Genomic DNA, 11,666 nt, shown 5'->3' on the forward strand with positions numbered 1-11,666 from the left:
GGGGATTCCTTGACTTTATGTGTTGCACATTTCCCTACATCTAGTTTTCATCTGGATTCTATGTCCCAGTAACAAGTATGTTGACATTCAGCCATTCATCAGTCATGTATGGAGTACCTGCAAGCACTGAGCTCCTAGTAGAATGCAGACGGAAGCAGACATTAATTAGGAATCACGAGGGAGAGCAGCGTCGCACACAACTGGAGAAGCACTGTGAAGAAGTACATGGTGGTAGGAGACTGTGTGATAGGATGTACCTCGGAAGGCTGCTCCGAGGACGTGATCATTACCTGGGCAATGAAGGAAGACTAGGTGTTGGCCAGGAATTGGGCAGGGTATGGGTGCAAAGAACATTCCAAGCCCCGGAGGCCATATGTGCAAGGATTGTGACAGGAGACCATGTGACCAGAGCATTTGCATGTAGCTAGTGCGGGGAGATTATAGTGCAAGTAAGGTGAGAGAGGTGGTTAGACCACGTGTGCTTTTATGGGCCACGTTAAGAGGGAATTTCCTGGATCCTGAGAGCCATCAGTAATTGAAGCATTCTAAGCAGAGGGAGTGACAATCATGTTTGTTATGAAAACGTCATTCCAGTGACGTGGAGAAGGATTGTAGGGAATCACGGAAACAGTCAGTAGGCCCCTTAGCAGACCAGGTAGGAGTTAGAAGACTGATGGGTGGGGACCGTGGGGGTGGGGAGATAAATGGATGGATTAGGGAGACTTGGTGGTGAATTCGATGTTGGGGCAGGTGAGGACGCGGGAAGAGGGGAGGATGACTCCTAAGTTTCTGACGTGTAAGAGCATCAATACTAGTCACACCCTGAAATAGGGACCAAGGGAAGATCAGTGGTTCTATTGTAGATGTGTTAGGCTTGAAGTACCTTAAGACATCCAAGTGGAGACATTTCGAGTAGGCTGCGGAATGTACTAGAGAACTGGATTAGAGATAGGAATCTGAGGCATCTGCATTTAGGTGTTAATTAAAGCTGTGGGTGTGGGTGAGATCACTTAGGAAGAGATGACAGAAGAGGGCCTGGTACCCTGCCTTGAGGAATTCCCAATATTTAAATGGCCTAGTCAGGAGGATGAGCCATAAAGATAGGAGCAAACAGGGAGAAGGAAGGAAAGACTTAGGGTGGCCGTGAGTCACAGAGCACAAGGGAGGAGTGGTTCTCAGCGAGGGTGTAATCAACAACTGCACATGCTGCCAAGAGCTCACATGTAATGAAGACTGAACATTGTATTTAATGGCAGGCCAGTCACTGGTGACGGGCTCAGAGCTGTAAAGTACTAGGTATAGAAGCCACATAGATTGGGCTGCAGAGTGAACAGGAAAGAGATGTGGACTACAGCCAACCCAGGTCAGTGTTTTAGAGGCTTAATGTGGTGGCAGTAGCTCCGAGGGGGTTATGGAGTCAAGGGAGAGTTTGTTTGATTTTGTTAATGGAAGTCTTGGTCATATTTAAATCTGATGGGGGAAAGTGTCTAGGGAGAGGGCAGTTGACTGTGTTAAAAAGGAGATGAGATAACAGACAGAGGAGTTCCTGAGAAGGCAGGAGATGAGTAGAATCCAGAAGCAGGGAGGATTAACATGGGTTGATGAGTATATAATGGTTCGCAGATGAGGGAATTCCATTGGTGTTTCCTCCCCATCCGTAACTAGGCAACAGTGTCATCTTCTAAAAGGGACAAAGGGGGCATTACCTGTGAATCGAGGCTGCCGTTATCTCAGAAGTACCATAAGTAGCTTTCTATTTCCTTGCCTCTCACCTCTCTGTTTTTTTAGAAAGCTGTATTGAGACATAACTCACATATATAATTCATCCATTTAAAGTGTATAATTCAGTAGCTTTTAGTTTATTCACAGATAATGTGCAACCATAACCACAGTCACTTTTAGAACATTTCATCACCTCAAAAAGAAACCCCATACCCTTTAGCAGTCACCACCACCCCACTTCTCATTCATCTTTTGCTGTCAGAAATGAGCATAGAATATGGTCTGAATTCAGATTTTAAATCATACCACAATTTCAAAGAGGAGTCTAAACCGAAACATACGAAGAAGGATTGCTAAGAGCCTCGAACTCTGATCTAGCCAGAGAAGCAAAGGAGGCTGAGGCCTACTACTTAGGGTCACTGGTATAAAAAGCAACAGAAAATACACTCAGAAAACCTACTAACTGTCCGATTCTTCCCTGTCAAAGAGAATCATCTTATGAGTGAAGATTAATAAAATGGAATTGAAAAAGCAACACATGTAATTAGATTTTAAGAGAACATTTCCTGTTGATAAATGATTTTATCTACTGGCCCAGAAAAAGTTCAGTTTGGGTACTTAAAATTTGTATACGTGATGACAAACTGCTGTCAGAAATCTGGGGCATTACCAGAATCGAGTAGAAACAGCAGACTGGAAAAAGTAAAGATTCTGCTTGATGTTGTTGCTGAATAAGGTTCGTGATGGGATTATCAGGAGGATGAGTTAGAAGCACTTAGAAAAGAAAGCATAGAAATCAGCATCGGCTTAGTGAAAAGGTCATACCAAATTAACTTTATATCATTTTCTTAAGGGAATATGGAAGAAATACTTTTATTTTATCAAAGTATTTAACAAAAAGCCACTTGAATATGATTTGGAAATAGCTGTAGATGTAAGTGGTCGAGCAGCCATGCCCAAAGATTCTTAGTAAGTAGATCGTTACTGAAAAGAGCATGAGGATTCAAAGGCATAATGATAGGCTCCACTCGTGATTATTTCCTTTTCAGCATTTTGGTTAACACCTGAGGCCATGGCAAGCGTACCTATCAGAGTTTTAGATGATGCGGACAGGAGAGTGGTAGCTGGTGTATGTGATGTCCTTCAGAATCCAGAAACACCACCAGTGGTGATGAGATGAAATTAAATAGTGAAAAGAGTTAAAGCCTTCATTGCAGTGTCATTCAGAGATCTTGCTTTGAATGAATTACATGATACAATTGGAAAAAGTCTTAAAGGTAGCCTTGGACTGCCTTAACATTTGCCACACTTGTAGGGAAGTGGTGATCTGGTGTCTTCTGCATCATTCCATTCTGGCTAGGGTTGGAACATTAGCCCCATCTTCCTTAGGAGGAGAGTTACAGAAGCTGAGAGGTTGTTGGAGAAGACTATTTAGGGAAGACGGACAGCTCCCTTCAAAGAGGAGCTTTTATGTGGAAGAGGGGTTAGTGCAGCCCAGAGCCAGCAGACGCTACAGTGAGGCATTGTTTGTCTCATAAAATTTGTAACAGCTACAGTACCTGATTGTGAAGTCTGATAATACTGCATTACTGGACACTGGAAGTATTTCAGGTGAAGCAGTGTGATCATGGGTAAGGAGCATAGACAGTTGTAGAAGCACCATGGAACTAGACGGTTCTTAGGTACCGTTGAATGCTTGTATCCTGTGAATCTGCTGAGTAGTCCCCCTCAAGTATATGTCTGTTCATAACTACTTCAGTTTATATAGCTTTTTATAGCCCTTATGTTTTTCATATATCTTTAATACTCTAGTCTCCTTTGTTGGTTTATTGGCTATAACTCTTGTTTTTTTAGTGGTTCCTTTAGGACGTACAGTATATAACTTTAACTTATTGCAGTCTATCGTCAAGAAATGTTATTCTGCTTCATGTGTGAGAGCCTTACAGCACTATATTCCGTTACCCACCTTTGAGCCATTGTTGTCGCGTATCTTCCACATGTGTCAAAAACCCAGACTACATAGCTATTTATGCTTTAAACAGCCTATTATCTTTGAAAAACATTTTAAAAAATTATAGCGGGGAAATATTTTATATTTACTCACATTACTATCTCCAGTGCGCTTCATTCCTTTGGGTAGATGCAGATTTTTGTCTTGAATCATTTATTTTCTGCCTATAGGATTTCCTTAAACGTTTCCTGTAGCGCAGATCTGCTGGTGACAAAGTCTTCCAGCTTTTCTGTGTCTCAACGACTCTTTATTCAGTTTCATTTTTGAATGATTTTTCACTAGGTATAGAATTCTAAGAAGACAGTTTTATTTTGTTTTGTTTCCAGAACTTTAATGATATTCCTCCACTGTCTTTTGACTTACTTCATTTCTGTCAAAAAATCTGTTGTCGTTCTTTGATTTCTTTTTTGTTTGTTTGTTGTCTGTAATGTTTTTTCCCTCTGGTTGCTTTTAAAATTTTGTCTTTACTGAATTAAAGCAATTTGACTTTTCCATGCCTTGGTGTAGTTTTCTTCTTATTTCTTGTGCTTAGGATTGTTAAAAAATTGTATTGGCTCCATGGGATTATAGTTTTCAACAAATTTGGTAGTTTTTCAGCCATTATGTCTTCATATATTTTGTCTGGCCTTCCCCCTCGTTTGGGGACTGCAGTTACACATATATTAGACTGCTTACAGTCATCCTATAACTCACTGACGTGCTCTCTTCCCCCCCTTTCTGTATTTCATGTTGCATAGTTTTTATTGCTCTGTGTTTCATGTTTATTAACGATTTCTTCTGTAGTGTCTAATCTGCTCTTTATTCGGTGTAATTTTTATTTCAGACATTGTAGTTTTATTTCTAAGTGTTTGATTTGGGTCCTTTTTAAAATGTCTTCCATTCCTTTTTTTTCTGAGCATAGTGACAATAGTTATAGTAACTGTTAATGTCCTTATTTAGTCTACCATCTGGGTCACTTGCAGGGCTGTTTCTGTTAATTGGTTTTTCTCTTCATTATTGGTTGTGTTTTCCGGTTTTGATTCTCTTCAGGCTTAAGCTTTGTTGGGTAGAGCCAGAGCAATTTAGTCTCGGGCTAATTTTGTATAACGACTGAGACAAAACCCTTTGAATGCTCTGCCTTATGCCCTGTGAATGTGAGGTTTTCCTCAGGCTGATGGTCAGCCTGTTTGAGCTCCATGGTGCTGTTTCCTGGCCTTGGCTACAGTCCTCACATGTGTGAGCTGAAGTACTCAGCTGCAGAAGCCGGTGAATCGGGAGTTTGCAGATCCCTGACGCTCTCCTCAGTGTAGCTCTGTCCTCTGTGGTATCTGCCCTGAGGATTCCAGCCTCCCTGGCCTGTGCATAACCCCAGCTTTGCCAGCTCAGCTCAGCTCAGCTCAGCTCACTGAGACCACCTCTCTTGCCTGGCCTCCCCTCGCTGTGGTGTGGCCTGAACATTCTCTGCAGGCAGTAAGCTAGGACAGGTGGACGGCTCACTTCATTTGTTTGCCCTCTGTCAGGGACCACTGTCCTGGGCTGCCTCAAGTTCAAAGTTTAACATTCACTGTTTCCTGTATTTTCTCCTATTTTTCAGTCTTTTTTATTTCTTTTATGGGAAAAGGTAAATCTGGCCTGTTCTTCCGTCTCAGCCAGAAATAGAAGCTCTTTGGTGACGTTTTATTTATTGCTAACATTTTACCTTTGAATTCAAAGCCTTTTCCCGCTTTCATTTTCTACTATCACTTCCTTATTCCCATCACACCTTTTCTCCGTCAGACCCTCTGCGTCTCCCTCTCCCTCACCTCTGGCTCATGCCATTTCTTTCCCCTCAACCTCCTTTTCCCCATTTCTTGCTTGTCAGTGTCTCCATTCTCATGGTCAGCTCAGGTGCCTCTTTCGTGTTCTTTCCCTCCCATGTGATGCTGAATTGAACCTTTTCTCCCTGTTCTGTTTCTACCGTAATATTGCTTTCAGTATTCAGTGTACGTGTTGTGAATCTGCTGCTCTTCCCTCTTGAGCCCGTATGTCAGTCCGCACATGTACACACGCACGGTGTCGCTCCCAAGGGCAGGGATGGGGGCTTGCCTACCTTGGTGCCTTGTACATGCTCGTAGGTCTGTGGGAATGTAATACAAAGAGAAAGTACTTAACAGATGTAGATGTGTTATATATGTTTGTTAAAATGAATTGTTTTTCTCCTCCCCCCAAAATCAGGCTACAGAAGAAGTTTCCAAAAATCTGGTTGCCATGAAAGAAATTCTCTATGGCACAAATGAGAAGGAGCCGCAGACAGAAGCAGTGGCACAGCTCGCTCAAGAACTATATAACAGTGGGCTCCTGAGCACCCTGGTAGCTGATTTACAGCTCATTGACTTTGAGGTAAGAAATCAGTTTCTTATTTTTCAAAAACAGTACCCTATTCATAGTCCTTTTCCAAGCATTCTCTCCTTTGAAACATATTAAGATTCTTGTCCAGCTCATGGCTTGGGGTTCCTGACCTGTAAGCAGACCTGGGCTACCTGCCTAATTAGCAGACCCAGAGCAGGGACTCAAGGGTGTGTCAGGAGTAGGCCAGGTTTTCTCCCCTTATTTCACTACATCTGTGAATTTTCTTAGGTATTCGTTATGCCCTTTCATCGAGGCTGTATTTAATAAACAGTTGCTGTTTTGTATAATTCACTGGTCCTTGGCTGAAGGAATAAACAGTCTAAAGAAGACCATAGAATGTTAGAATTTCAGAGGTAGATGAGATCTTAGAGAATATCCAGTTACGTTTTCTGGGTTTTGGTTCTACTTGTTGGGAACTCATTACATCAGAGATCATATGTGTTTTGCATGGCTTTTAAATGTTTAAATTAGGTTAACGTTTAAATAGTAGGAGATTTTATACACAATTTTGAGTTTCTGGCTTCTTTTGAAAGTTTGACTGGCAACATTAGGCCTTTACCCTACCTGGCCCGTCAGCTGGAGCAGAGTCACACCTGCCCGTGACATAGGAGAGCCCCACGCGGGTATACTGCAGACAGCGCAGCTGACTTTTCTGTCTCAAGGCCTGCTTTACCCATTTGCTTCTCCTGCCTGACTCCGGTAGGCATTTGAGATTGTTGCCCAAGCTTATCCAGCCGGATCATGCCATGTTAGATATGTAGTGAATTTAACGGTGAGAATAGTGATCCTTTATGCCAGTCTGAATAAACTAGTCAGGGAAGCATATATATATATATATATATATATATATATATATATATATATATATATATATATATCGTAATGAAGGGCTCTGGCATGGTCACAAGTCTTTGATTCTTCATCATGGGTGTGGCTCTGTTTTAAGCCCCAGTGTTTACCATCCAGAGTCATTGGATGTCTGTGCAGATGCTTGAAAAACCAGGGGAGAAAATGGCAGACATGTAGTCAGATTCAGTTTTGAAGAGTAATGGGAAGGTGTGATTCATAGGTGATGCAAACATAATAATGATAATAAAAGAATAAAAATTTATTTCTATCCTGTAGAAGAAGTAGAACTATATTCCCATTTATATAGCCGATTTCATGTAGTTTTTTAATGGTGTATCAATTTCAACAATTGTTATTTCCTCTGCAAAGTTGGGAATACACTGGTTCCGGTTCCTTCTCCTTTGTGTATCCGTCCCAGCTGCAACCTGGACACTGAATTTAACATTCATTTGGGACTTAGAGACATAAATTTAAAAGAAGTGTGTCCCCTTGAGACAGGTTCTTAGAGATTGGCTATTGCAACTCTTCTGACCTAGTGCAGACCCCAGGATGAGTTCTGTCATTTCACTCCATCTCCTGCAGGCTTGTCAGCCCCTTAACCAGTGGCCGTTCTAAAACATCTCTTGGGGTCCAGTTCTGCATTTGTTAATTTCTTATGCAGCTTTCCGATGATAAGGTTCGCTGTATAGTAGTAATATCTGTCTGTTTAGTTTAATCAAGTACAGTGGTCTGATTCTGACCGGCACTATTACATCATGTGATACTTCGCACTTTCGTTGTTAATCTATATAAAGTCTTTCCTAAGTGGACCTGGTTTAAAGCTTAGCTTCTTACAGAATTCTTTTATTTATTTGTATTTTACTAGCAGCACACAGTTTCTCCTTTCATCACTATACCAGGAACGTATTACAAGATGTGATCAAAAAATACGATGAATGTTTAAATTAAAAACAAAATTACAGTAAAGGACACATTGCCATTTATCCCCCTGAAAATACTCCCCCTCTCTTCAAACACACTTATCCCATCATTCTTGTGGCACTTTCTGAAGCAGTTCTGGAAGTCCTCTTTCGTGAGTGTCTTTACCACTGTTTAAGAAACGATGTGTGTAGAAAACGGCCTGAGAAATGGGCAAATGGTTTCATCCTCATGACAATGCTCCGTATCACACATCGCTTCTGATATGGCAATTTCTGTCAATAAAAACATTACGATGTGTCCTCATCCCCCTTATTCATCGGATCTGGCACTGTGTGACTTCTGGCTCTTCCCCAAAGTCAAAATGACCATGGAAGGAAAACTTTTCCAATGGATTCAGAACATCAAGGCAGCCATGACAGTGCAACTAAAGACACTCACGAAAGAGGACTTCCAGAGCTGCTTCAGAACGTGGCAAGAAGGATGGGATGAGAGTGTTCAAAGCGAGGGGGAGTGTTTTGAGGGGGATCAATGGCAATGTGTCTTTTACTGTAATAAATGTTTTTTTTTATTTAAACATTCATCGTATTTTTTTATCACAGCCGTATGTGTAGTGTTTACAACACGAGCATCCTATTTGAGGCTGCTTGTTCCATTTGGTGGGAATCAGATCCCTGAACATTGTAAGCATATAGCAAGGTTTGCTTTTCATATCTGAGTCAGCATGGTTCTGAGAGTTAGAAATGGTTGAAATTATATGTAGTGAGATTTCACTTTGCCAACACCTTGCTCAGGTTAAAAATAGTATACTATTAAAACTTAGAGTTTGAAGTTATAAAGAAATAAAGTAAGAAAATTTAATGTGTGAACGTTTTAAAGTCAGGTATTCAGTCATAATTACAAATATGCAATGCCTTGATTAAAGTTTATTTGGGAGGGTGGATGGGCTTTTTGATGTTTAGTCAGGTAAATATTTTAATGATTGTATTCCTAATAGGGCAAAAAAGATGTGGCTCAAATTTTCAACAATATTCTCAGAAGACAAATTGGTACAAGAACTCCTACTGTTGAATACATCTGCACCCAACAGAATATTTTGTTCATGTTATTGAAAGGGTATGTACAATGCAATAAAATTTATATTCTCAGTTGAAAAATAAAAAGGAAAGATGGTCTTGGGCAAAAACAGGATGGTGAATGTGGGAAAGCATTTTCTCTATGGTTTAGTCAGCTCATTTTTTAGTAGAGCTTGAGAGCACATTTCCCTCCTTAAAATTCAGCCTGTGAGCTCAATTGAATTTGAAAAAATGCTCATGGAGTTTAAAGGTTGGTAAATCGTGTACCTTTAAATTCTCAAAGTATACGTGACTGAAGAAAAAAAGTCTTCTGTGGTCTTATTTCTGTTCTCTAAGATTTAAAAGGTTTAACTGTATGAAATGTCAGTTTAAACCATGCATTTAAAGACATCTTTGGATGGATATGCACACTGTAAGGCAGTCAAAGCTGCCTGGTAAATAGAGCTTGGATGCCGTACAGCTTAACTTTGGTCAGTCAACAGAGAACACCTTTATGAAGTAGTAGCCTTTGCTTTTTACCTGTGTGTGTCCACTCACTAACCCACTTGATTTGGTAATTCACAGTGCATCTTCCTGGAATTACCACTGGACTAAGCAGGCATTTGTGTTTCGGTAGTTTGTCAGTTTCCAAACAAAACCAAAAAAGCCTAAAAACTTAAACTTCAAAACAAAACAAATCCTCTTCTCCCTCATTACTGAGCCTCCCTGATTGTCAAGGTAACCTCCTGTTGTTTCACACCACCAGAGTTGTTTGCCAGGTCTGGGTATGGTGTGCGTCTGTTCGTCCCAGCATTGGTGGCGTTCTGTTAAATTGGCGGGCAGGCGTTTGGCATGACTGTTGGCGTGAATCAGCTTGCTCTCCTACCCCTAGCTTTATAGCTTGCCTCACTCTGATTCATATCGCTGTGGTTTAACACTTCCCCCAAGTTCAAACTTGCTTAGTTTAGACAAAGCATGAATCAGTGCATGTGTTGGATGCCAGCCTTCTAGTTCCCTTTTTCTATTTCTAACTCTCTTGTGTTGCTTCTTCAGATGTCACCATACAGAACTTTTGGCATCTAATTGTGTTGTGTCGGCCCAGAGTTGTGTGTATAAACATGTAGTGAGTAGTCTGAAATTTTGGTGTTCCTAGAGCAGCTTCCAGATGCCTTTGTGTATTTTTAAAGCCAATATTTCCTTTTCCATAGAAAGCAATCATTATTAAAATACATAAATTAGCTATCTCTGCCTGCATTTTCACTTTAGAGTAGCCAAGGGTATGATAATGTTGTTAAACATCATGTAAAGTACGAATTTTAAGACACAATTTAAAGAAAAAGTGTAAAGCTCTCATCCAAGCTGGCCAGAGCAGAAACCTCAGCTAGAAAGGAGAGCAGAAGCCTCGACAGTGCACGTGGTATTGGGACCCATTAGCACGCATCTCTCTACCCTTTCGGCCTTTACTGTAGAAAATATACGTAGAACTGGAGGGAATGATACAAGCAACCCTTTCCTACACATCACCCAGCTTCAACAGTTACTAACGTTGTGTCATTCTTATTTCATCTATTCCTTCCTCCTATTTTCTTCCTCACACATAACATCACTTCAGAATGCTTCCCTAGTAGGTAGGTGATACTTTTTTAAACACAGTCGCAATACCATTTACAAACCTAACATTACCTAATGTTGAATGTTCAGATTTCCTTGATTTTCACAAAAAGCAAAATGTCATTTTTCAGTTAGTTTAAATCAAGTTCCAAGCAAAGTCCACAAACTGAATTTGGCTGATATGATTCTTAACTCTCTTTAATCGATAACAGTTCTGCGCCCCCACCCCCACCCCCCTTTTAAATATACCATTTATTTGTTGAAGCAACTGGATCATTCATTTTGTGGAAAAGTCACATATTTTGGATTTGCATCCCTTTGGTTTCATTTAACATATTCCTTTATCCTCTCCTCTTTTGAATTGGTGACCAGGTCATTATGAACTCAAGTTTTTGGTTTTTTAAAAATATATTTAATGTGTTTCAATCCATTACAGTCATTATGTCCAAGTTTTTCTGTCCAAACTGCCTCATCTTGGGCCATCGGACTCCTCTCCTTCAGGTTGGCTCCTGTGTCCTCTTAGCCAGACCCCAGTGGTCGTTGATAGCTTCCGTGCTTTTCTGGCACAAGATGTCCCTTGCTCATCTTGTACAGGTCCCTGCCTTGGATCTGGAAACAGCCATTTCTTCAAGGAGCCTTGTGGACTACCTTTTACCTTTTAAGATTTTTGTGCTTTGGTTAGTCAGTTAGTTTAGACTACTTTCACACAATGTGATTATATTCTCAGGCTGTAAGTACTTTGATGTTAGACATTTAGGGGAGTTATGTTGCCACTATTAGTTTGCATTTGAAAATAATCTTCTTGTTAGACTAGTGCATCTGGAGGCAGTAATGCTTTTCCTCTGGCAATTTACATATTAGGTGCTCTGCTCTCCAGTGCCAACGGACTGTGCAGCACAACTGTTGGCCTTGTACTCACTGGGTTATGGCTTAATCGTGTAAGATACGCTTGACAAACCTCCATCAAAACCTGCCCAACTTGTTGTCCCAAACTGTCTCACCCTAGTCGTTCTTTCTAGTCTCCTGCTTATTAAAGGTCAGCGAAGATGAACTGTATGATCAACCATTTTGTGAGTAGACATTTGCATCGCCTAGAGCCAGCCAGCAGTCCAGCTGCTGTGTCATAAGTGATA

The 11,666-nt window shown here is 40.8% G+C and overlaps 1 protein-coding gene across 2 annotated transcripts in view; it reads left to right on the forward strand.

Annotated features, from left to right (window-relative positions):
- The window catches only part of CAB39 (calcium binding protein 39), a 72,755-nt gene that overhangs the window by 43,276 nt on the left and 17,813 nt on the right, over window positions 1–11,666 (forward strand). For both annotated transcript variants that reach the window (XM_074314786.2, XM_019739786.3), the window contains exons 3-4: window positions 5,927–6,091; window positions 8,865–8,983. In XM_074314786.2, coding sequence (XP_074170887.1) covers window positions 5,927–6,091; window positions 8,865–8,983 — 284 coding nt within the window. The remainder of the gene's footprint in view (window positions 1–5,926; window positions 6,092–8,864; window positions 8,984–11,666) is intronic.

This window comes from Rhinolophus sinicus, chromosome 17, assembly GCF_057876585.1.
Source record: "Rhinolophus sinicus isolate RSI-liver-muscle chromosome 17, RSI-T2T, whole genome shotgun sequence".
Taxonomy (NCBI): Eukaryota; Metazoa; Chordata; class Mammalia; order Chiroptera; family Rhinolophidae; genus Rhinolophus; species Rhinolophus sinicus.